Source organism: Amia ocellicauda, chromosome 8 (assembly GCF_036373705.1).
Source record: "Amia ocellicauda isolate fAmiCal2 chromosome 8, fAmiCal2.hap1, whole genome shotgun sequence".
Lineage (NCBI taxonomy): Eukaryota > Metazoa > Chordata > Actinopteri > Amiiformes > Amiidae > Amia > Amia ocellicauda.
This window is the reverse complement of record NC_089857.1, coordinates 28,780,633-28,806,783: the sequence shown is the minus strand read 5'-3', so window position 1 is coordinate 28,806,783 and position 26,151 is coordinate 28,780,633. Positions and strand designations below refer to the sequence as shown.

Genomic DNA, 26,151 nt, shown 5'->3' with positions numbered 1-26,151 from the left:
TAAGTGCAGTCACAGCGCATCATGAGAAAAAATAAAGTTCCAGAAAGAAAATTAAGCAACCTGAATTTCCCCACATCAAAGACCATATTCTTTATAGCTGGAGAGACTGTGGTTGTTAAATTGGTCACTATGCATCTGTTGTTAAGGCCTTGCACTTACAAACTGTAAGAAGGTGTAAGCTATTAATGATGCCTGTACACCAATATGTAGACATTGTTTGGTATCTATTCACATACTTACTATAAGCCTATATATCACATACTGGGCTGGAGGTCTATGTTCCAACAGTCTACCACACTGAGCCGTCACTTCCTATTACAATTACCAATCATGCATCCCAATGGCTGGTAATTGTAAATGAAATTAATTACTTGTCAGTGCAGGTAATTCCAACTGTAATTGACCAGCCACAACCCTGGTGTATATTGTGAGCTGCCATTTCACAAGATGAAAGATCCGCTGCTCCATTCATCCTTCGGGGACATTAGAAGCGATACTGAAAAGCTATTGAAAATGTCATCACACCACACACTGGTGGCTGCACTGCCGGAGGATTAATCTGTGAGGGCCTGGGAGATGACACAAATCCCCCCGCTGATTATTTAAAGGATGTCACTATAATCTGGAAAGTTATGTAGATGGGAATCAGATAAGACACTCTTTACATAATTATAAAATTTCGATGGATGTGCTACCAGGATGCCACGGTGCTTCTCGTGCATCTGCTGGAAACCAAATTGTCATTTGAAATTCTCCCATCACGCTTTCTTGTCTCAAACTCTTAATGTTATCATTAGCTCATTATATTGAAGCGCAGCGCAGAAGCAGCACCCGAGATATAAAACCACACTTTGCCTCATGCTCCCAAGATAAGGCTCCCTATTGTTTCAAGGCCTTTAACTTGTTGCAATGGATTACAGAACATACAGACTCCACCAGTCTAGTGGTACAGGTTTGTCCAGCCTTGTTACACTACATTGAGGCTGCTGGACATTCAAGGATCCTTAAAGAAGAGTTTAAGGATCTTTTGATTTTGAAGCACTGGTATTTAGTTTACAGAATCCATATTATGTACAAAAAACCTATTCAACAGTTACTAAATATATACTAGGAAGGATATCGAATAGTGTAAGGGATTATGGTATTATCTAAGAGGACAATTTTGATTTTCTTGTTTTTTTTTTTTTACCTACAGCAGTAATAAAATGAATGCTTAACAATCAGTGATACAAACAACAACATTTATTTGTCTAGTGTAGCCTTGTTCACAGACAAAAGTGTGTCTACATTTTTGGACAGGCATTTAATTGTCTCGCTTCAGTCCTAGAACTGGACAAATAGAAACAAATCTGAATACATTATGTAAAATGAATAGCTGCTGCTCACCATCAAAATTACAGTTTTGATGTATGTATGGATGATTAAGACATCACCAATCAAAGAATTCCTCTACTATAAAACATGCAGATATCAATGATTATATCGTTATATAAGCTGATGTATTCTACCAGGGTCTGGCTACAGTTTCTCTTGGCTATACATTTTAATTAAATACAAATTCTCATGTTCTCACATTTGCAAGTTATTTTGTTGTTTGTTTTTTGAATACTAAATACACCACAAGAGCAAAATACCATCACCTAACCACTATCAGAAATCATTATGGTAATTCTTCCCCAAAAATCTGTCAGTGCCTCTTAATTAAACTTCACCAGAAGCATGAAAAAAACAGGCAAGGTGGAATTGAAGGTTTGTGATTTACATCACTCCCACTTATAAGTAAATCAACTTTGAAGTTCCCATCATCTAATAAAGTATCAAAAACAAAGTCCCTAAACACACAATGAAGGATAAACCAAAATCTGTAAATAGCTGAGCCTTTTTTCTCTCTCTGTGACATCTGCAAATCTTCATATATCATTTAACAAAAGGCACTGCAGTTAAAATAATTAAATATATTAAAAAAAGCTGAAAACGTGGCTTAAAGCTCACATATTACATTTTTCATGGAACAAGTCAAGCCTAATTTCACTCTGGCCGTCATGTCAAAGAGAGATTATCTGTGTCACTGCCCAATCGCTCACGATTCACTGTAGCTGAAGCAGCTAAGGAAGCGTACCAGAGGCTGTAGAAGACCAAAGGCAACTTTACACTGCGGTGCACTCGATTATCTCTTCAATCAGCACAACACTCAAAAACCAAGAAGAGCGGGGGGAGAGGGAAATTAAATAAAGACCATATCGTAAAGGGACAAAAACTTCAGCTGGTTTGAAGGGCCTCCCCTTTGTAACTGTATCATTAAGGACCAATGTTGCGCTCGGCCCTGCCAGATAGCGAGCATGTGTACTGCAGGTACTCACATACTCCCCTGTAAAATAATGCTATATTTTATTCCTCTCATCCTCATCATTTTACTTTAATGACATTTTGATCGATGTACATGTATGGCTGTTTTGTAATTATTATTCTAAGGCAAATATGTTTGTCATGTATTTCTTCAGCAGTGACAAAAAAGCTATAATGATGCCATTGCACCTGTGTAGCAACACAGTAGAAATTACATCTATCTACACTGACACCAAAATGACCTTTTACAGTCAAGCCTTTGTAGCCTCTTCAATAATGAGAGGGGATTAAATCAAAATTAAACTGTAATATTAGATAAAAACGCTGGTCTTTCTTCTTTGAATCTCAAAATGGTTATAAATACCATTAAAATGAGAAAGACGTTGATGTAGTAATTTGGGCTTATGTGTGTTTAGCACCGAACCCCACACAGTGCACTTAAGTCACAGCCTTTCACTCAACGTCCTGAGGCTAATGGCTCTGAAACGGACTGTGAATTATTAAGGAGGAGACACATAACAGGAAAGTGACAGTAAACAGAGTGAGGAACACCAATAAAGGTAAACTCCCAGAAAATACAAATCTGCAATGCCTCAGATTCTCTTTTATTGATTGTTCATTCCAAAAATAACTTTAGTTCCACAATAAGCCAAGTTTAAATCAAAGCTTAAACACACCTGTCAATTGAAAAATGAAAAACAAGTATTTGATAGCAGATTCTTGTTCTTGAGAGGTTTGTTGCTTTCAGCCAATAGAAAGCACTATCCAGGCTTGGGTGTATAGTAATTGAGAGGCAGGGAATTAAAGTTTTGATATAATTGAGTGTTGCACATTTTTCTTGATTTGAAACATGGCATTGAATTTGCTTTGCGTGAAAAAGAATGAATACAAAACCTTAATAATGTTTAAAAATTAATAGAGCTTGACCTTCTTAAACAATGCATATTCTTACCATATGTACTGAGGGTGTCAGCATGTATATTATATTATGAGTTCATTCATTGGCTACTTATTCTTTTGAAATACAAGATGTCCAATGTCAATTAATTGATAATTAAGTAGTTTAACAAAATTTTGTAGATTAGTCTAGATTTTGCCAGCATTTTCAGCATCATGAATTGTGCAGTTGTTTTTCTCTTGAATTGATCAATAATAATATACTATTTTACACTTGAATACAGTATCATTCTTTTAGACTCCTTTGTCAGCCAACAGATGACATCACAGGCAGGCATGGATCAATAACTCTTACACTTACCTGCTAATCTGGAGTTTACATAAGGGGGAGAAATGCTGTCATGTGATCCAAGCTCTCTGCTCTGCATGTGGTTGTACTGAGAACCATCAACATAATTCTGGAAGAGTGAGACAAATACAAAATGGTTACAATTATACAGAAGACAGTAACCATTGGTAAATTAGGAAAATCCATCCATCCATCCATCCATCTTCAAAACAGCTTATCCTGGTGAGGGTCACGGGGGAAGCCAGAGCCAATCCCGGCAGGCATAGGGCACAAGGCAGGAATAAACCCAGGACAGGACGCCAGTCCATCGCAGGGCAACACACACAAACAGGGCAATTTAGTGACTAAATTAGGAAAATAAAAATTAGAATTTAAATTTTGAATTCAAAAATTTATTAACAAAGTATTCCAAATGTGTTTTTGTTCATTGAGCTCTGAATATAGAGAGGTGCTTAATTTACCAAGATCAAATGCTAGTTCTTATGAATTTTCTGCTAAAAGTAGGCATCAATGATCCTTGAAAACATTTTACATTTCTACCCATTATAATATCACACTAGCATACTTCATTTAAAAGGAGGCAAAACAATTGAGACTGATTTGTGTTCCCACCTAGACAGGGAACTTTATAATAGAGTGTTGATGATAAAGGCATTGCAAAGATTTTACAAGTGAAGGGGAAAAAATGTGTGTGTTATTATTAGATACTGACCTAGACTTTTTTCTAGTAGAAGAGGTGTGAGCCTAATGTAGGAATGATTCATTAGTGTTATTCACAGTACAGATTCAGTTTTCATACTGAAATCTTTTCAGTGGGTCTAATCATTTTACATCCCAATTAAAACAGCAGGCCTGTCCTCACATGCTAAGAAGGAGAAGCTAGTAAACTGCACGACACTCAAGACAAATGCTAATTGGAAGTTTTACAGAAAATTGTAAACCAAACTGTGCTTGGACAATATCAGGTGAAAGGGAAGTATGATCACAGCTGTATGATCTGTACTAGATGATTAAGCAATTTCAAAGCAGGGCAGTCAAAGAATGTTTCCAATACTAGTCATTAAAGACCTAAAGCCATTTATTTATGTGTTTGTTTGTCTGCCCTAAAAACCCTAATCATAGGTCCATGCCTTCAAACCAAACTGCTAACTTTATACAAAAAGTATAACACAGAGAGATAGAATGCAAACTTGCAACTGCCAACTGCTGAACAGCTCTTCCTGAAAAGATATACTTTTAAAGTATTACTTTCAATACCACCTGCTAGAAATACAATTTGAATAAATGGCACCCGCACTCCTCACAGAGACACTAGAGAGTAACCGTAAAATGTAATTCTTCACTCAAAACGTAACCTTTCTTTTTATTACATAAAATACACAGCCAAAATAACACAATTGTATTCCTTTTAAAGTTCTAAATTTAGAAGAACACACACAAACACTCCTTGTCTGGGATGTCTCTACTGTAAACTTAACCATAATACCAGTATAGTGAGTGCTATGCTTAGTGGCACCACAAAATAGAATACATATTTTTTCATTAAGCAGTAAGTGTATCCAAAATTCGAAGTACGAGACGGATGTGTTTAGTGGGTTAAATTAATATCATGTTAATGCCTCATTCCATGGTGGTGGCAGCACTTTCACAACCATAAAATTAAATGTTTACTTGGAGAGGTGAGGAGTGACCAGTCATTTCACAAGTGGGTACTTGATATAAATTATGATGATCGCACACAAACCTGTATGGTTGCCAACACGAAACCATCAATCACACGTTCTTCCACACAGCCTACCTACCATACTGTGGTATTCTGGGACACACTGCCTTTTTAATTAAAGGTTTATAAAAGCCATCACTGTAAATATGTCACATTTGCATGTACCAATGTTGTCCTGTAAATATACCATGGAGAGAACGATGCTTGTGTCGTTACTTATTTTATAACTACTTCAGCAAACATTTAAGCAGGTTTTCATTTTACAAAAAAATGCAAGATAACTGCATAACCCTTTGTGTATTTAACCTTTGGGTTATGCAGTTACACTATGTGGTTACCAATCTACAACTATGAATCAGTTAAAATACAGAATCAAGACCTGTGCACAATTAGTTTCATGTTTTCTTTTCTTTCAGTCTTCTTATATCCCATGGAGGCAAACTACACATTTCTGACTAGCACATTAATAAAGGACTTTTAAAAAGCAGACGATAGTCCCACCAGTCTAAAACTGTACAATTTGTAAGATATTCATACATTTATGCATGCATACACACACGGGGGAAAAAAATCATATTTTAAAGACTAACTAGGAATACATGAACTTGCACATAGCTTCCCATAACTAATTTAAGTGCTTGTATCTTCAGAATATTTCTGAATGTCTGATTTTCTTAACTTTTCTGTAGAAGACAGCTGTGCTCTATATTCTTCATTTTTATGTTATGAAGCACTACTGCAAAACTTTATTAATTTATAGTAAAATAATTCAGTAAAATAGTATTTTAACATTAAGTCCACTGTGATCACCAAGTTGCTTTAGGATTAAAAGTAGGATAAGGTAAGCCAAAGCCAGTATTGTTCATTGGACTTTAATTTCTGAATGTCAGAAAAGTGACGATAAATTCTTGAAAATGCAAAGAAACAATACAGACAGAGTATGCAAAATTAAACCCAAACGGGGGGAGGGTAGATTTAACAGGATATTTTTCAAAGCTTCTTGCTCCAGATTCAAATTTTTCAAATTGTGAAAAAGTCCAACTGTTGCTATGGAAAGGAGCAAATGAAACTCCTATCTTTTCATCTACTCATTACTCGAACTTTCTGTAGTTCTGTTTGGATAGACCAAATAACCTGAAGGAGCATGCTGCAGCCCTGTATTTTATCAAGAAGATTATCATGAAGTGAATTCTCATCATAGCATGGTTGTTTTCACTTATGTTCATATGCCTAGCACATTTGTTTTCCTGTTCAAACTCCACCCTGTTTGAAAGAAGCCCCGGGCTGGTGAATTAATGAAACTCTTCATCTAGGGTTGCGTGGCAGAGAGGTTGAATTCAGAAGTCTCTCATCTCCTCTAATCACAGGTCTTTCGTTTTTATAAAAGCTTATTCTCCTAAGATACTGTGACTTATCTATTTTTGTCTCTCGCATGAATAAAAGGTTATTGTGATTTTCAAACTATAAAAACATAATGGAGAATATGAAATCAAATCCTGTCATGTTCTTAAGTCGTGTTATTCTGTGGTTTATTATGCATTTATTTATTTATTTATTTCAAGATTAAAAACTAAATACAAACTCCATGGCTTTCAGGATCTTTGTTTTTGGGGGTAAAAAATAAAGGATGCCAAGTATATGATGATGATAATCTACATAATTTAACCAAACCACTCAGTACATTAAAAAAGGACAAATATGAGTATCTAGACTCAACGCCCTTATGTAAGTTTAGCTTGGTTAATTGAACATAAGGTTTCCCTATTTGGTTTAAGTGCCCTTAACGCTCCTCTTTAATAGCTTGGTTGTTGGGTAGTTTTCTGTTACCAGGTTTCATATACATTTTGAATCTATGTTCTCGTTTGTTTCTGTATGTGCTACAACATTCTCTCCATAGAATGAGGAAGAGAGTGTTTTTTTTAAAGCGATGTTTACTGCAGCACTACTAACTACTAACTAACCAGTATTAAAATGCACAGACTAACTGGTGCTCACCTTTGATGGACTGGGACGGCTTCCATTTCCCCAGGAGGCCGAGCTTGCTCTTTCTTCAAGACCTAAATTGAAAGAAAATCGAACATTAGATCAATAAGTGTTTGCCTTACTTAAGGGAACTCAGTGTATTCTTAATACACTCTAATAATTCTTATACACACTCTTATGTATTTAAACGTAACTTTTTGTAACTTACTTTTACTGTATCTTTAATGGCATCTTATTTTTCAGCTCTAGTGCCGCAGCATGAAATTCCAGTTGCTACTCATCCCACAAGAGCAATACAGCAATATCATATTATGTGTGGTTTATACTTTTCAACTCTATCTGATGAACCAGAAGTATAGCTTATATCATCTCAGACAATATTATAGTTGAGTCATAAGTGTTGCAAAAAATAAAGTTCAACAAAAAAGTAAAACATTTAGTTTGCTTTAAATCAACTCCACATTCTCATTCAAGTACCACAAACCCAGATAGCTCTTTGGCCACTCCTCCTCATTAAATAGCTCTCACTCACACACTCACACAAATAGTCATTTCAATATTTCATTTTACAAATTATCTAAAAAAAAAAAAAAAAAAGATTCCCTTTAAAGCCAGTGTATAAAGAGAATTACACTAATTCTACACTAATTTTCTATTTAATCTACCACATTGAAAATGTATAGAGCACACAAGTGGACTGATCAACTCTATTACAAGCTGCTTACCAATTAGGGAGCGAGTACTGCGCTCCTGCCTCTTAATCAGGGCATGCGTCTCCTTCACAACACAAAACTACATGATGAGAAAAACGCTTCCTCACCTGCTGAAGTAATACGCCGGTTCCTTGGACATCACACTTGCATTTATTCTTAAAGTACGGTTTCGTGATCGGCTGGTAGTGTGTCAAGGACTGCGTCAAAAACATCTCTAAACGAGTACGGGATTGAGGGATTCAGAACTTAGGTTTGTTGCTCAACAACTTGGGGAGATTGTTGTTCTGCAATCAGTTCCATTGTAAGAGATTACAACCCGATCCATGGATATACATGGAAGGCATCGCTGGCAGCTTTATTCTTGATATAGAGGAATGCAGCTGTACTGGATTCCACAGACCACAGGCTACTGATCTAATTGTACCTACTCGCTCTTTGACAGGAGCATTTTCCTTACTGTAGTCTGCAATCTACTGTAGCCGCATACTGCACAGCTGAGGCACAATAAAGTACTTTCAAGAACTCAGTGCAAAACAGTAATCTCTTTTAAAATTGCCTCCAAAGACCAGCATTAACTACTATTAATTATTATTCTGACTGTCAATTAAGTATTGCTTCATCAAAAGCTACACAACCTCGTGTGTCTTAAGAGAGGCACCATAAGACCTTAAATTCATGTTTAGCACATTTGATCTCATACACTGGCCCTATTTCACATCACAACACTCTCCAGGAGAATCAAGCTATCAGAATGCATCATGATGTATGTGTATTCAATTAATAAACACAAACAAATAAACCAAAAAATAAATTGATAGATCTGTTCTGCTGGGAATTCTGAATAACACTCCTTTTTCACAAACACATTTCAGTTAATTGATTACTTGACAGAGGATAGAAAGCAAACATCAGGTGCATATATTGCATACTGAAGTACCAAATACAGATTAGCAGGTACTATTCATAACGTGCAATACAGAAAAATGTGTGCAGTAGAGTCTCTTATATCATGACAGCACCTCTGCTCCCAAACACATTATTTAGAGTCACAAAAGCTTGTTTATTTCCTGCTCTCTGGTTTAAGATAAACCATGAGATGGTTAAATCTCAATGCCATTAGCTTTCTGAAATAGAGATTTACCATTATGCTTCTCTATGATTTTTAAAACAAATTCTGTAGCAGTGAGACATTTCCCCTATAATGTGAGTTGCAATAAATCCATATCAGAGGGATTAGGACCTGTAATAGTGTCCTGTAATCCAAAGTGATGGTGTATAGTTTGGTGGGGGAAAAAAAGAAAAGTATGGCTAAACAGAAATGTATAGATGTTAAATATGAATTTTGTTTTCATCACAGCTACCTTTGGGCTTAGGATACATTACAAAATGCAAAGCACCATTCAGTGTAATGGAAATTTAAAAGACCTAAACAAATCCTAGATTACAGATTTTACACAATATTTCAGTGTATCCATTAGCTGTGCATGTAAACAAGGTTCTTTCCCGTTTGTTCAGTTTGGTACACTTTTTACATTATGTTGCACATTAAGCAACCCACTGCTTAATTAAAAAATAATTTTCTTTCTAGAGAAACAAAAACACACATGCACCTTTTCTATTAACAAACATGGTGAATTTGTTTATTTTACTGAGAAAACCCACTTGTGAAGCACCTACTTAAGAAAAAAATTGGACCCATTTAACCAACAGCAATTTACAAATTTTGTTTTACAGGAAATACGAAAAACACCACAGTATTTGCAGTACAGTTATGCTATAATATTTCTGTATGGTGTGGCATATGTAACCCTAAATTGAAACCAGGATTCAAAGAATGGTGGGTCCATTGTTAATTCAGTGTAAAACACATTTTAGCACAATTCTCTAGTTCGACAGATGCTGACACAGAGGTAGAATCCAAGAATTTGGGCAGAGGTGCTCTGGGAAGAAGACTGCCTTAGAAACCTCTGGCACTTTTTCACAGAGTCCTTCAATTTTGGGGAACATCAAACCAAGGATTAAAACATGAAATCAAATAAATGCTGATGCTGCCAACTCAAAAACTATGCTGGCAAAGCTGAAAAATCATAGTTCTTGGGGTTTAGACTTTGGATAAATATTTACATCAAATTCCCACTCTTCTTGGCTTCACAAGTTCCTGTTTTTATTAACCATATTCATAGATGTGGTGCTAATAATTCCAAATACATGTTCAGCATATTAACTACCCTATTACATGTGCAATATTAGGCTTTGCTTATGTGCACCGAGAGTTAACTGCCGCCCATAGAGACCGAATTAAGCCCTCAGGTTGCGTACTGTTTTGTAGCTCACATATCAGAAACAGCATGAAACTCTGCACTGCATCAATCAGGAGCTAATAAAGTTACACTGACAGACAAGACCATTTATTTCACAGTGATGAAATTAAAACAGGTTGACATAAAACAGAAACTTATTAATACAGTTATCTTGCCTGTTATAGGAAAACAGGCCCATACCTATTTATACATTGTTTTTCAAGGCAACATAGGGGGGAGGCTAGAAGATAAACTTAGTCTGAGCATCCCAGAAGCCTGCAATGTGAATTTCAGTCCAGTTTTCATCTATTTTTTTTTCTTTGAATATCACCCTGTGAATTCACAAAGAATCGATCAGCCTTGTAGTCAACTAAGGCTCAGAAGTGTTTAACTGCATTTTTCAGCAGAGCAGTAGAGAGGCTGGATATTAATCTAAATGCTATCCCCTCCGACTCAAATCCTTGGCATTGCCACTAATTTCATGTTTTTATAATCTGCTTGTGGCACACAGAGCACCCCGTTATTCTTATTTAATGATGATCATAATAATAAATCCTTTCTGATGCCAGCAGCGACAGTTCTATACAGTGCGACCTTTGTTACAGGTCAACTAAAGAGCGCACCTGTCTGCGCTCAGTGCCCTACTGTTCAGAGTCCCAGCCCTCGACTCTCTAATTAAGCAAAGCCAATCATTAATCCCACCTGCTTTTACAAGCTATGTCATCCCTCTGGAAAAAGGAGCTAGGAAACACTCCAGAAATATAATTGCATGAATTATTTGCGAATAGATATGGAGCTCCAAGTTCTAGTGCTCAGGATTTCAGCTAGTGCTACACGTTCTCATTGAAGTCCATTATGTTGGGGTATATTAAGAAAAACTATTTTAGAAAATAAGGCAGAGGTCATAACTAATGAAATGGGTGTTTTTATGGAGAAAATCAAGGGATGTCCCACACAGCTGTAGATTAATTTCTGGCTAGCCCAGTGGACTTACTACAAACATTTGCGAAACCATTTCACCAATGCAGAGAAATGTAGGTCTTCAAATCACAATTTTAAACAGGAAAACAACTGGTTACAAAAGTAATTCCTTCAGAGAAGGTATTTTTTTTAACAAAACAAAACAAGCTAAAGTAGGGAGATCTTATTTTTGAATATATATAAATGATATATGTAACCCTGAAACGGAAACAGTTAACATTTTCAAGTTATCTTGCTGCTCCATGAGGAAATACTGATTCATACTATCAGGCTCTTTTTAGAAGCACTGCTGTCCCCAATTTGCCTATTGAAAGAGGAAGTACAGGCAATGAAAGTAATATAGCGTTTGATTGCTAAACTGCTTCCAACTTGTTTCTTAGTAGGTCTGAGCAAAAATAACCAAATCTGTTCAGTGCAAAGGAGGTTCTCCTTTTTTAGTGTATTAAAATGATATTAATTTGTGAATATGAGATAAAATAATAACTTGTCCGCTGGGTGGTGGACATAGAGATACCAAAACAGGTGAACAAATCCAGTTTGTAAATCTTATACTTCATAAAACGTGAAGATACTTTAAGCAGAATCATGTTTTTTCTCTCACTTTCTGAAAAAGCTATACATGCGTTGTACATCTGACTGAACATGAAACTCTCTACATGTTCACGAAATGCTGAAAGGAAACCAATTACTATCTGCAGTTGTTTTCTGCTGCTGTACTTCACAAGGCAGTACAGTACTGCAACTCAGCGCAGCCATACACTGATAAATTAAGCAAATCATTTCTAAAAGGTAGCGATGGCAATTGAGTGCATATTTCAGAAAATTTATTAGATTATTATTTTTTTATATACTGCATAAAACCCAGTTGTACTACACTCAGTGAGTATAGTACATCATTTGCATGCCAACCCATCAGATACACTTCCACTTGCAGTTACAACAATATGTAGCAGAACTCAAGGCTTTCTTCACCAGTCATGCTTCTGGAGGAGTGACATGATGTCGCCTGTTTTAAAAGTACGTTTTTACTCTGCAATTAATTTACTCAGTGCTTTTACTTACTAACAAACTTAAGGGCCCAAAATGATCTAAAGCAAATGATTTAAACCAGAAAATAAAAAAATAAAAAAGGCTAATAACTTATTCAAGCCATTCAAGATAGATTGAATAAACATCAGGTGCCAGATGATAAGTCAGTCTCATGCCATATGAGTAGTGAAAATCTGCGCATGAAAGCAAGGGTAGCAAAAAATAAAAAGACTAACATCTTGAAGGGGCTTCCACCAGGTCAGTGTGTCAGTGAAACAATCTGTCCATTTAATTCCAATAAGATGAGCACTTACAGAGAATCAACTTTATCCCAGAAGTACCTCTCAGTTCCCCAGCACAGAAGGATGGAATTCAGAACAATAAGAGGAAAGAGACCTACTGACGGCACACAACTTTCAGGCCTTTGAATTCAATGTATAGCTTCCAAAAGTCGTTTTTTTAACCTCAGGCAAATGAAGAATAACCTCTCTTACCGCCTGAGAGTGTTAAGGTCAACTGCGCCGATTTATTCTTCTATCCAGGTTCGTTCCTCTTAAACTGGTAAGGGGAGATAAGCTGGGAGATCAAATGATCATTCGTACAAGGGCATGGCCATTGAAGCGAAGATGTTGAGAACCAGTGTGGCTTCTTGCGAGGTGGGGTTGGGAGTTAATGGTTCTGCTTCCCCAATGTGGTTGCTATAGTTACAGATGTAAAGGACTAATAAAATTTGAAAAGGCTTTTTAATTCCAAACCTGGTCTGTGTAGAAGGGATTTATTTATTTATTTTAAGTTTACAAACCATATCCCGGGGTACTAGTCCAGTACAACCATAGGATTATATAGAAGCTATATACAGAAGCTAGAAGGAAAAATCTTCTTAAAGGAAAAATCTATAAATAAAATATCAATCTGTTTGACGAATGTTATGAATTGAGAATTCGGTGTATTATAGAGCTTTTCATGTGTAGAATTTAAAAACAAAACAATAAAAAACACTGGGAGACACCTGGCTCTTAACTAGATTCACAATGCCAACGTACTTGAAAAAGTCAATGCTTAAAAGAGGTTTTCATGTAGAATGTAAAAAAAAACAGAGGATTACAGGAAAGCAAAATGTGTACTATGCTGATATGCAGACTACAGTACACCTGGGACTAACCTGGCTTGGGCTACCAAATGGAATACCTACTGTACAACCTCAGGTGTGATGTCATCAGCAATCTAATACACCACAAGGTCCACAGAGAAAGATGTTGCATGTTGCAGCTTTTTTCATTTGGCCACTAAGGCTTTTATTTGGAGCGTAGGAAAGATGATATTACTCAAATCACAAAATAGAATTAATGTATATATAAAAAAGAATACATCTGCATAGTATCCTTGAAAATTTTTAAAAAAGTGGCATAACGGTATTTAGAGTATTTTAAATAAAATGCCTAGAAAAAAAAAACATGTTAATACCACATGCTTGCGATGCAGTCTTTACATTAGTGAAAAATAATTCTAATTAAACAATGTTACAGCCTGTAAAAATGTTTAAAAAATATATAATTGTAATCCTACACAGCTATTTGATGCTTTGTTTGGTAGTTTCACAATACATCTGGTAGCTTCTGCAAGTCAGTGCCTTTCATAATGCTATTAATTTATTTATTGTTAGTTAAAATACAAGTTAATCTTTTTTTGCCTTCTAAGCAAGATCAAAACAATTGTAATGTCCAGTCTTACCCCCTGGTTTGCAACATATTTATTTATTTATTTGTTTGTTTATGTTTTTCTTTCCCCAGATAAACCATTTATGTTTTGTTTTTTAATCATGGATCAAAATCTCCTTCAATCATCCATGACTTCAGCCTCTGCAATTTAAAATGTTCATAAACTATTCCACAAACAATTCAATTTCCGTCTTCATCAACCTTGACAATGATGCAGAGAAATTCTGAAATCCCTACAACTAGTTTTAGTTGTAAAAGGCTTTTATGAAGAATCTGTGAGAGTCTTCCTTGTCAAAACATGCTAACCTCATTAGACCGCACTCTTCCAAGCAGAATCTCCTGTGCATTCCAGTGTTTATAAAGCAGGCCTTGTTGGAGTCCTGCGTCCACATACGTTTCATTTGAACACCCATGAAACAACTTTTGAAGATGTTTCTCTTTTTTTCTAGGATAGCGTTTCATTGACTATTTTTAATCTTCATTTCGTTGTTAACAGAAGTAAAGCATTTAAAAGTGTATTAACCAGGTTAATTGCATAAGCTTTAAGATAAATAACTGTTTTTATGTGACATGACTCTCTTAAGTCGAAACACCTCGGAATGAGGTGAATTACAATTAAAATACCACAACTACCTTCTTAGATTGGTCCACTTTGCAAATGTTCTTCCCATCCATGCTGTGCCCATAAATCTTATCAGGGGTCATAAATTCCTTTTCTGCAAATTCCTTGTATTCAACAAACCTATTAGCTGTTGTTAACAGGTGCACCAAAAGCAAAGAAAGCATCCCCATGCTCTAGAAAAGCCAGATGTCTGCAGCTGTTTAGCAGCCCTTTGGAAAAGACTTAAGCTTGGTAGTCACAGTGGTGCAGTAGCTATACTCCCAGGCAAATCAGCGGATAAGAGAACAGTTATCATTATGGGTTTGGAAAGCCTGGGAGGTTCGGAGCCGAGGATACAGGGGGAAAGGGTTAATCAGGAATGAATAAATCTACACCTGATTTCAAATAACTGCAGTATCACTGCTGAGTGCATTGCGAGCTGCAGGGAGCAAATTGCTTGGATTAGCATAGGAAAACGGTACAAGATTTACCAGAACTGCAACACAAATTGTATCCTGAGCAGCAGTTATCACTGATCACTTCCCAGCTGAATGAAGGGCCAAAGGCTAATCAATTACAAATCTGTGTAGCAGAGATTGCTTATCATAATTTCAAACTAATCAGTTCCCAGCGCTGTCACCTCTGGTTTACGTAAATAATTCTCAAAACGAAAGAAAATGAAAAAAAAAAAACGTTTCCTTGATGTGGCATTGTTGGGGGAAGAATCCTCAATGCAGTTTTTTTTTTTTTAAGCAAGAAAAAGTAAACATGGAAAAGCCCCCCCTCTCAAACTGTATATCAATTTAAATTTAAAGTACAGAGTTCTTCCAAACTCAAATGTTACAATGGTTTTACAGAAGTCCTGTGGTATTAGCTTCTCGTACAATACTTTGGGTATACAATATATTGTAAAAACGTGCTTAATATTGTACATCACAAGCACTTGAACTGCATAGTCTGTGCAAAATATATATATATGACCTGACTATTTTAAGTCAAGATGATACACCAATGGATTAGCATACTAATTTGTTACTCAAATATCACTTAAATGATCCAGCATACTATCAAAAACTACCCAAATATTTTACAAAACAAAGAAACTTTCGAGAGTAGATGCATTCTAGGCAAAGGACCAGAATTTGGATGTTTTCTTCTTCCAGGGAATAAGGTATTTGCAGCAGAAAAAATATTATAGACTCACAGGATTCAGCTGTAAGGCAGTGTATTCTTAAAGAAAGATAGTGACACTAAGGAACAAAATGTTTTTATCTTTCTCACATGAAGCTCAATTGTACCAATAGCTCAGGTTATTCCATGATGAAATTCCCAAAGCAGTTAAGGGGGGGGTGTACATTATATATATATATATATATATATATATATATATATATATATATATATATATATATGTCAGTTTTCTCTGTAAACCAAAGCGTTCAATTTATTCCATGCTAAAACAACCACAGTCAGGGGAAAAAAAGCACTAAATGTGAAGTGTAACCAATCGTCAAAGAGGCAAATATTCATGTAAATATATTAAGTGCTCAGAACATGTTTTTTTTTTTTCCTCCTCCACAGGAGACCTTGGGGAAACTCAAGCACGCACTAATAACCCCACCCTGATAGGAGCTGCCTGTTACAAATAAAAGGAATGGCTATTAACTTAAACACATTTTAACATCAAAACACAGCATTTCTGCAGTGTCTCAGCACTGACAATGTGATGAAAAGCAGCCCAGAAACAGATTTGATAAGAAAGCCCTAACGCCAGGTGTTTTCATTTATTTTGTATTTCAGTGTGCCAGCGTTTTACAACCACCACCATAACATTGCAGTATTATTAATTACAAGGAAAAGTGTTTCTAGGCTATAAATAACTTGTGTTTCTGCCTGAGAATTAAATGCACCATTGACCCATTCTGGTGCTGACACAGGTGCTTTATCAAAAAAAAAAAAAAGAAACCTTGTGCACCAAAGCTTTGGCATGTAGTTTGCAAACTCGACTCCCAGTCTGGAAGAGACCAGAAAACCTGTTGAGAAGACGGAAAATGCTTTATTGCAGTGCAGATAAAAAAAAAAAGAAATGGGAACCAAAATGTGTGTGCTCAATATGCAAATATAAACTCACAACATATTCCTCTTAACTGAATTTTTTTTAAAGGATTAAAGAATTGCTTATACATTAATTATTATTTTTTTATTGGGAAAATACATATACACACAAAAAACTAATTAAAAAAGGGAGATATATACAATAACTACATTTGCATAAGGGAGGGATGTAAATAATAAAAACTGAGTAGAGACTTAGGAGCATTTCCCACCAAACTTTATGTTTTCTTTTGGCAACTCTTGGGAATTTGCTCTGGTATTTAAGCCATGGTGCTTAAATGATAGATTCTTAACGAGTGCTGATACCACCATGCATCAATTTACTTCATTCATAAAAGTTTTAAAAGCTTTGCCATGGACTGTCTCCTACATCCTCCTCACAGATTTATTATTATTATTATTTTTAATAGGTTTTTCTTTTCAACTTTGGCAGGAGGGGGCCTAGGTTTGGTTTGTGATCGCAATTCTGTTTTAAATTTAGCTTTGCAACTTCCTGTAGTTTAAATTTTGCTAGGACCAGACTCCCCACATGATGCAAGTTCAATCAGTCACTTAAGGCAGATAAATTCAATCATTTAAACTAAAAAATTCAAATAAGAATTTTGTTCATTTTTTTCCATTTTCTTTTTTTAAAGCAAGACATTTAAATGGCAGTAAAACCCCAACTGTTGAAACTGGTATATACCTTTAAATAGGGAGAGAGAAGCTTGAAATCCTAACAACTACAGATGAGGGAATTGCTCTCATGGAGGAATAGTAAATCAAGACATTTCGAGCTGCAGCACGTCTTTAAAAAACTCCCCCTAGTTACTTCAGCATGCAACAGGGGCCTCTAAAACAAATCTAAAGTAAAGAGGTGGAATCTCGGAGCAGCGATACAATAAATCAGGAAAGAGGGGTACAAATTAAAGCAGAGCCGGGTGCTTTTGGAGGAGCTGGGTAGGAGCAATCTCTGCCAAAGAGGAACGGTTGGAAACAGGAAATCTGCTTTAGCTTTCATCCTGTCTGCATTGATAGCACATCATCCCCTGTCAAAAAAGTGGGGACAGATTTACACTGGATCAGACCAATTTCATTTCACCAAGGAAGAAAATTGGGGAAATAGGGGATTTCTAGAAGAAAAGGGGGGCAGTAGAGAATGAAAATAGATATGAATTTATAAATAAATAAGTCTTGGTACATTGTAATTTGTTTTTGCTAGAAAGGCTCTAAAAAGCACAGGTTATAGAAGTTCAGTATCCATTACAAAAGGCAACATCAGAAATAACTGCGCCACACCACACGTCTTTCTCATCGCAAGGTTCAACCGGCCCTGCCCTGGAGAGTGTCCATGGCTTCGCCGTTTTCATCGCTTTACCTGACAAGTGTGAACAAGGGTGCAGACTGAAAGGCTTATATTGTATCACTTGATTTTCTCATAAAATCAGGTCAACTTTTTCAGTCCAGGTTAAATAGAAAAAATAAGAACAAAAATGTAATAACATTTTCAGCACACTCTAACACAGTTTCGTAAAAGGATGTGAATGTGCTTCATACAAGATAATAGTATATATGAGTGTTGCGTTTGCAGACTCTACAAACTACACTCAAATGACATTTCTAAATGATTAGCATGCTACATAGTCTGAACAGTTACCATAAATAATATATTTGTAAATAGCAGGACTAGTAAAGTCTTTATTTTTGGTTAGCATAAACAAAACAAAAAATGTTGAGGTTTTTCAGTCACTTAAAGGGGCACAGCAGTGTTTGCTGTCAGTTAGGCCTGGATTGGAAAAAAAAAAAAACTTGGTGGTGCCATTGTTTTCAAGAGACTACTCGCTTCTACTCAATTTGTGATTGGATTTAATCCAAGCCTTTTTCTGCAAACTTCTTACCCATTTTAAGTATCTTGAGAACTTGCAAAATAATTGCAAAAAAGTATTATTTTTTTCTCTAAATTCTGCTTTTTCAAAATAAGGATGACCCTGATATCATGACCCAACAATGGTGTCTTGTGTGTTGTATTTGTACTGATGGTCACTATCAGCGCTGAGCAGGAGTAAGTTACTTCCAGCTGTTGTGTGTGAATCCATGCACATTAAGAGGGCTGTGGTGAAACTTCAACTTGTGTACATGTGGCATATTTCTGTTCCCCATCAAGCTGTCAGTTTAAAACATGCTTTTATTTCATGCCACAAAAAATATATGCATAAAGTGTATTTCACACGTGTTTCACAATGAGCAACTTTTGAATCCTGCCTGGCTGCTGCATTTCCAATGCTCAGAGTTGTCAGTGACTGTCAAGGCAGGGAGGAACCTGCTAATGACAAATTTAAAGCACTCAAAGTATAAATGGGACTTTCCAGTGCGCAGTTGTACAGCTCATTAATCATTGGGTGTCCCTAATTCTTTTTTTTTTTTTTATAAATGTGAAATTTTCTAATTTTTTCCACTCAAAACTTGGTGAAAGAATAATTTTACGTAATTAGAAAATCAAATTTAAGTTGATCTCTTTTTTTCCTGTATAAGTTCTGCAGAAAGTGTCTTGGGGTTACATCAAAGTCATCAAAGTGGTGCCATAATACTTCTGTGCAGCGTTTCACTGGTCCTATCATTCTGAACATATTGGTTGTTAATTAGTTAATGTAGCCCTTTCTGTGGGATAGTATTAGACTACAGTCAAATTATTATTAATAATTTCTTAATAGACACCTTAACCCAGGGCAACGTAGTTTTCACAAGACACTTTTCCAAAGCATTTCAAAGTACAGCAAAAGAATAAGAGGGAAATACTACAAAGGTGGTATTAACCCTCCACTTTGCTTAGTGCGTACTGAAGTGGTTGTACAATGTGAAAACAATTTGGCAAACCACATTCTAAAAGCCACAACAAATTCAACTCTCAGAATTAGATACGCAGTTAACAGCCATTCCTAAACTTTATCACATAACATGTAGTCTATTTATTTGATTGAAATTAAACAGCAATTCTGGATCAACTCAGTTCACTACTGTGACCTCTAACCTCTGACACTAACACTAGTAGCACTAAGATTTTCAAAATTTAAAAGGTCCCAATAACATATATTTCATTTGTCCAATCTTTTTTATTTATTTTTTTAGCCTACATAATTTAGTAAAGGGCAGTCATGGCCTAAATATATCCTATATTGTGCAACATTTTAATTATGAATATTGATATATAATAATTGCTTATAAATATAAAAATATAAATATAAAAAGTGTAACACTATCAAATATAACCTGTATTACTGTTACTTTGGACATTTTGTTGAATTTTTCTTTGTTTAAGTCGTCTATATGTGACTTGATGACTGACAGCGGTCATTTGTCTCAGCAGACAGCTCAATCTATCAAAAACTCTTCCTACCCCCTAAAAAAAAAAATCGTATAGTTTGTATTATAATAGTTCCCTGGCTATTGCATAAAATTACTGAATCAAGTTTGGATTAATGTATTTCTCTTCATTTCCAAAATGAAGTAATTTATCTTTACTAAAATGAAGGCATATGTTAGTCCATAGTGAGTTGTATTAACATATCATAATCTTTTACAATTCATTAAATGGTATTTATTTTGCAAGGAAATTAAAATTGTGTAATCTTGCCTTTTAGTAAAAATCCATAGTACAAACAAGGAAAGCACATTCATTCATAATCTAAAGACCGCCCACAAGATCCCCAGCTTGTAATATGGAATCCTTGGAAATACTAACCTATTTCAACACAATTTTAATGTCGAGAGATACCTTCACCTAACATGACCCAGATTTTCCTGCAAAAGGAAAAAGCTGACAGTATTGTCAAGGATTCAAGTTTGAAAAACACACAAACTAAACCCAATGTCTTCTTATGTAGTTTATCTGACCTTAGAACAGTATAGGGTTTGCATAGCTATCAAGTTTTAAATATGTCAATGCATGAGATTAGTCGAATAAAAAAATGCAGTGACAGATACCGCTCCCACTGGCAAAAGAGCCTGAGACAATGCGCAATGTGGGGGGGTCCACACAGAGAACCTTTGGGCAAATGCGTGAGATTTTAGTGACAATGTATGAAAGCACGAGACTCGTGCCCAATGCATGAGACTTGAGAGCTATGGGTTTGGTTTAATTGAGAAGCTGCAATGTTTTAGACTTATAATCAGGACTCTGGAGCAGCAGGTTCTTGCCTGGAGCTGGAGAAAGAACATTTTGACCTGCTTCAAATAAATAAATTCATGCTGAAAGCCTCAAATGAGATGGGAATGTTGAGAAGCAAATTTGGAAACTATCAAAAATTTAACAATGTTGCCCAATTTTATGGTTTTGTAGCATTTTTACCAATTTTATCTCAAAGACTGACGATTTCTTCGTGTTCTGATACCACTGATGCGGGACAGTACCCTTTCTAGATGCCAAACATATTGTATTTGCACTATTGTTGCAGCAAGGTTGTGTAGCCCATGTGTATCGCTCCAGAGAGGCCAGGTGCAGTCGTTCTGTGTAGCTGATTTTTAGAAAAACATTTTAATCCAAGGCCATATAGCAAACCAAAGACAAAAGAAGTCTGTGATAAAGTTCGGGGTTCCTCATTGACGTCATGCAGTTTCTCAGAAACCAAGGGAGTAATCTTCTGTATGATAGTATATTTTTTTAGAAAACCTTTAGATTAGTTACTGATCAATACATTATTTTGGTATTATGCCAATTATGAGCGTTCCTTGTCCGCCTGTCTATTGAGGGAGAAATTACAACACAATCCTTCAGGAATTTGAACATTTAAGTTTATGTAATATATAACTGTATTTTAAGTTTTACCATTTTAAGTTTGATTTTAGTTTTATTTCAGTTTCTCTTTTCATTCTTCATAGCGTTCAAGCAAGGATTTAATGCAGGTGGGGAAAAAATCACAATTACAGGTATGTCCATTTCTTTCAAATACATATTATACATTATACAAATTGTTTAATTTGAGTCTGAGCGTGGAGCGGAGCTGGAGCAGCCACTAACTGGCTGGAGCGGAGCAGTTTTGCTGCTCCAAATCCCTGCTTATAATGTTTAAAAACTATAATGTTTTTCCTCTACCTCATTGCTTTCATCACACCAAAGCATAATTTTATAGAAGGGGTGAATGTCATACGAGCAGTGCAAGATGAAAATATATATTTTTTAACTGGGTACATATAATCCTTGGTGCACAAAAAATACTGTGTGAACATAAGATTTCAAAAACGAGTGGGATCTACCTCAATAAATGGCAAACAAACATTTTTTTTTTTTCTTACAGTGCATGGTATGAGCTGAAATGATGCATTCATTAGACAGGGCACTAAATCTACTGGTGTCTCTTTGTTGTCAGTGTGACATGCCAGCTTAGCATTCCTGTTGAGCAGGGAGAGAGGCAGATGCTAAGCTCTTTTTTTAACTGCAGCATTACAAAACTGCGCTGCTTTACAAGATGGCATGAAAACAATAAAATAAAGCATAAAAAGAAGGGGACTTGGGTACAGAGGGCAGTTTTCTACTCACTTAAAGAGCACAATAGAAGCAGGACATGCCTCATTTCCTTTACCTACAATTTTTTACATGAGATGTTTATAAAGTTCCTTCCTCCAAACACCATACAGCTATGCTGTCATTTCCTGGGACTAGTTCCATCCTGTTGATGTCGGGTTTTGTCTTTTAAACCCGACCCCAGTCTCTCAAGTTTGGTGTATTTAACCCATTACCCCATACACTTCAGAACAGAAGAAAAGTATAGTTACAATAATAATAATAAATATTATTAATATTATTATAATAAATTAATACATGTAGTGTTTGGTTAGAATAATCTAAACACACTTTAAATTATACTGTGAAGGCAACACAGCACCTTTGTGTCCCCTTCTGCCTTCTTTTTAAGCATGAATAAGACCCCATATACTGAGAGGGCCATGCTGTGTACCTTTGAAGGCTCTCTATTAGGCACTCCAGTCCTGAATAAACACATTCCCTGGCCAGGGAATTTATGTCACGGATAAATAATTCATTCTTGGTCTTTTATTTCCTGAGCTGCAGACTATCTGGGAAAAATTAATGCCAACAGGTGTTACACTTTCTCTATTTAAAAGCTACCCAGTAACTCTACAACAGAGGATGTAAGCAGAGAGGGCGCTGAAATGGATCAATCTTTAATTGAGTCTCAATAGAAGAAAAGGCCCTTTTTTCACCAGCCCTTCTAAGATAACCACCCGTCCCATATCGCATGGCAGTTTGTTATTGTTGGACAGCACTTGTTGTAAATAAAACAGAGGCAGTGTGACTTGGGCTTATCTTTGCCTTCTGAATAAGGCACCCTTATCAACAAAGTTCATCAGCTACAACCCACGAAAGTGCACTCCAGGCACATATATCGTAAACCTATTACAAGCCATGGCAGTGACGCTTACTATTTCTATAAAGTGTGTGGGTGGGAAGGCACATCAAGGGAGTCCCCCTAAACACACAAACAGCAAACTGCTGAATGACAGGTGAGCACAATCAAGAAGTAAATGGAATCCTACCTATACATTTAAATAAAAAAAACAGACTGGATTGCTCAGAATTTGTATCTGCTGGGAGATTAATTGTATTGTAGGTCAAAACAATACTAGACCTGTGGCTAATATATTGTCCTTATTTGACTGGGTAGTTTAGTCTTTCAAATGAATGTCATGGTTTATGGAGTAATATCAAAGATACACCTTAAGAAGATAAACTACAAATCAGAGAAGCTGTCCTTCTTTAAAAAGCTGGACGAGTATTAGACCTTACAGGAAATTTGTACTTTGCAAGACATATGAAGGAAAACGTATGTATAATGCACACAACAATGAGAGCAGAATGCAAGTAAGACTGGAGTAAGATTTCTCACAAAGTGCATCATCACTGTCAGACTCACAATAATTCAAAGGACCTGTCAGATGGACCACCCTAAAAAGAACAGAACAGCTTTAAAATGCATTTCTTCTTGTTATAATTTGGGTGTTAAAATAGGAAAATACAATAGTTGATCAGTTTGAAAAGAATTCTGAAAATGCTCACATTCAAAGCCCAGGCCCACTATTAGTATTGTGATACCTAAGAGTTAATATATTTTGTTTGACTGATTAACAGATGAAGTTATGCAAATTATATGGTTGATCACATACAACTAATTAGCAGTATCACAAATTTGGTCAGCAAATCCGTTATGCTGTTTGCTACTGCAGAATCTGAAAATTATGCTGTATATTTTGTTGTTTTAAATGCACAAAAGCATCTCAAAATAACCCAGGATTATTATATAGTGTAAGTATTGCATTCGAAGGTGTCAATTTTTGCAGTACATCTCTTTACAAAAAAAAAAAAACATTGCCTACGTTCTATATTGGTTCAAACTTATTTTTTACACTGCACACTAATTTAGTCCAATAATTTCTCATTTAAAAGGATGACGAATGCCTTCAAAAAAGAAAAAGAAAGTCAAAGCACTTCCCCTTAAGGATCAGAAATTGCTTAATAACGGAGATGATGTGTTACCAGATGCAGATTTTTTTTTTATCATCATTATTATTATTTTCTATTTATATTAAGTCAGTTAAAACAATCTAGAAATACTAAAGCAAAGGTCCTAGAAAATGCACGCTTTATATAAAGGTAACAATTTAAGAACAAATCCAGAATGACAATCATTCAAATAGCTGACTGTGTGTCAAAATCAGAGGTTGTGTTACAACAACAAAACATACCTTTAGTATTTGAAAGCTGCTGAATGATCCACTTATAAGTGTTTTGAAAATGCGTATATTTACAGATGTGATCTCCAATTTTACATACTAGAGCTGTGTAGTTTGTCAGCTGGATTTAAATTGATTATTAAGTCTACCATCTTTAGCTGTAAACTGAAGAGCAGCATGTTTAACTATACATTAGATTGCACTGGATTAGATAATTGCATTGGATAAAATGTGCAGGTGTATCAAGAATAAACACCTCTAGATCCTTGAGGGAATGTATGCACACAAGCTCATGGAAAGCTAATGGACAACCATAATATGCAAGATCTCCTCTTAGAAAACAGCTGTCTGCACAGATGAATTCAAGGTAAATAATAGTATAAGTAAATACAATATTTGTGTAATAGAGAACAGAAAGGAGAGCCATTTGTAATTTCTAAATTTCTGACTTCTAAATTAAAAGTCAAATTGTCATTTCTTGTTATTAATATTATGCACTAAATAATGCCTCAGAGAAAAAAACTGCATCTGTCTTGATCACTTTCATGCAAATGAGTTGTGTAGGTTTTGTACACTGGGCAATGCAATTTCCTGAATACCATATTTATTCTGTGAAATGATTTGATATGGTATTATAGCAGACATGTTGTGGCTACTTTTAACTGAATAGGACCATTTTTGATCCTTCACACATATTTGATCCTTCCTTCTCTTACTGGTAATATATTACATTATATTCTCCCTCTACACCCACTCGTATACCTCATATTACCTAATTACTAATATTGAGTAACCTAGACAAAAATAAACACTGTGTGCTTCAAAGCTATTCTTTAGCAAATTAAACTATTCCTAACTGTATAGTATAAAACCAACTACAGTAGCCTGCTCTGTATACAGTATTTACAAATATTAGGCATTCCTCCTTTCCATTATGACAATTTTCTAAATGTTTTCATACGAAATGTAATATTTTTTGGAGGGGATTCACTGCATTCCACCATATTGTTTTGATTCAGAGGAACATGTTCCAATTAACAAGGATGCCATGGGTCCCTAAATAAAGCACAATGAATTTGGAATGACCACTTCCATTGTTCCATGGTCTTTTGACTGTCCACATATTGAAGGAAGAAAATGGGCGGTTCTTTGAGCATATAAAAACAATTGATTCCACCAGTGACGAAGCATAAAGCTTATAAAGTGGTGCTGAAGTTTTAGTCCATGTTCAGTAAATGCAATCAACAATACTTGAAATACACTAATACACTATTTATAAGTGAAGATTACGTCTGACTGGTGATATGATTGAACCACCCTGGCTTCAGGGAAAGACAAAATTACTATGAAAGCTTGTTCATCTTAAAGCTTCTTTATAAAATCACTACTGTAAAACAATCTACTTTAATTTGGCCCACATAACCTCTCCAGCAAAAACACTTCCTATAGCATGTTCCTACACTTCACCCTTCACAACAGCTTACACACCTCATTTCAAGTGCTTACACAGTGTAAAAACATTAATTGTTTCTGGTGCTATAGCAATCATTTATTGTTTTGGGATTCTTATTATTTCTCTTTTGTAAATCAAAAAGAACATTTTTCATTAGTGTATGAACAACAGATATAACATGTAACATTAACACCTCAGAGCCATTTTGATAAAAGGTGATG

The 26,151-nt window shown here is 35.6% G+C and overlaps 1 protein-coding gene across 11 annotated transcripts in view; it reads right to left on the bottom strand.

Annotated features, from left to right (window-relative positions):
• tcf4 (transcription factor 4) overlaps positions 1-26,151 on the bottom strand; it is a 182,009-nt gene that overhangs the window by 125,644 nt on the left and 30,214 nt on the right. For all 11 annotated transcript variants that reach the window (XM_066710936.1, XM_066710938.1, XM_066710937.1 and 8 more), the window contains 2 exons: positions 7,311-7,372; positions 3,605-3,701 (listed from right to left, as the gene is read on the bottom strand). In XM_066710936.1, coding sequence (XP_066567033.1) covers positions 3,605-3,701; positions 7,311-7,372 — 159 coding nt within the window. The remainder of the gene's footprint in view (positions 1-3,604; positions 3,702-7,310; positions 7,373-26,151) is intronic.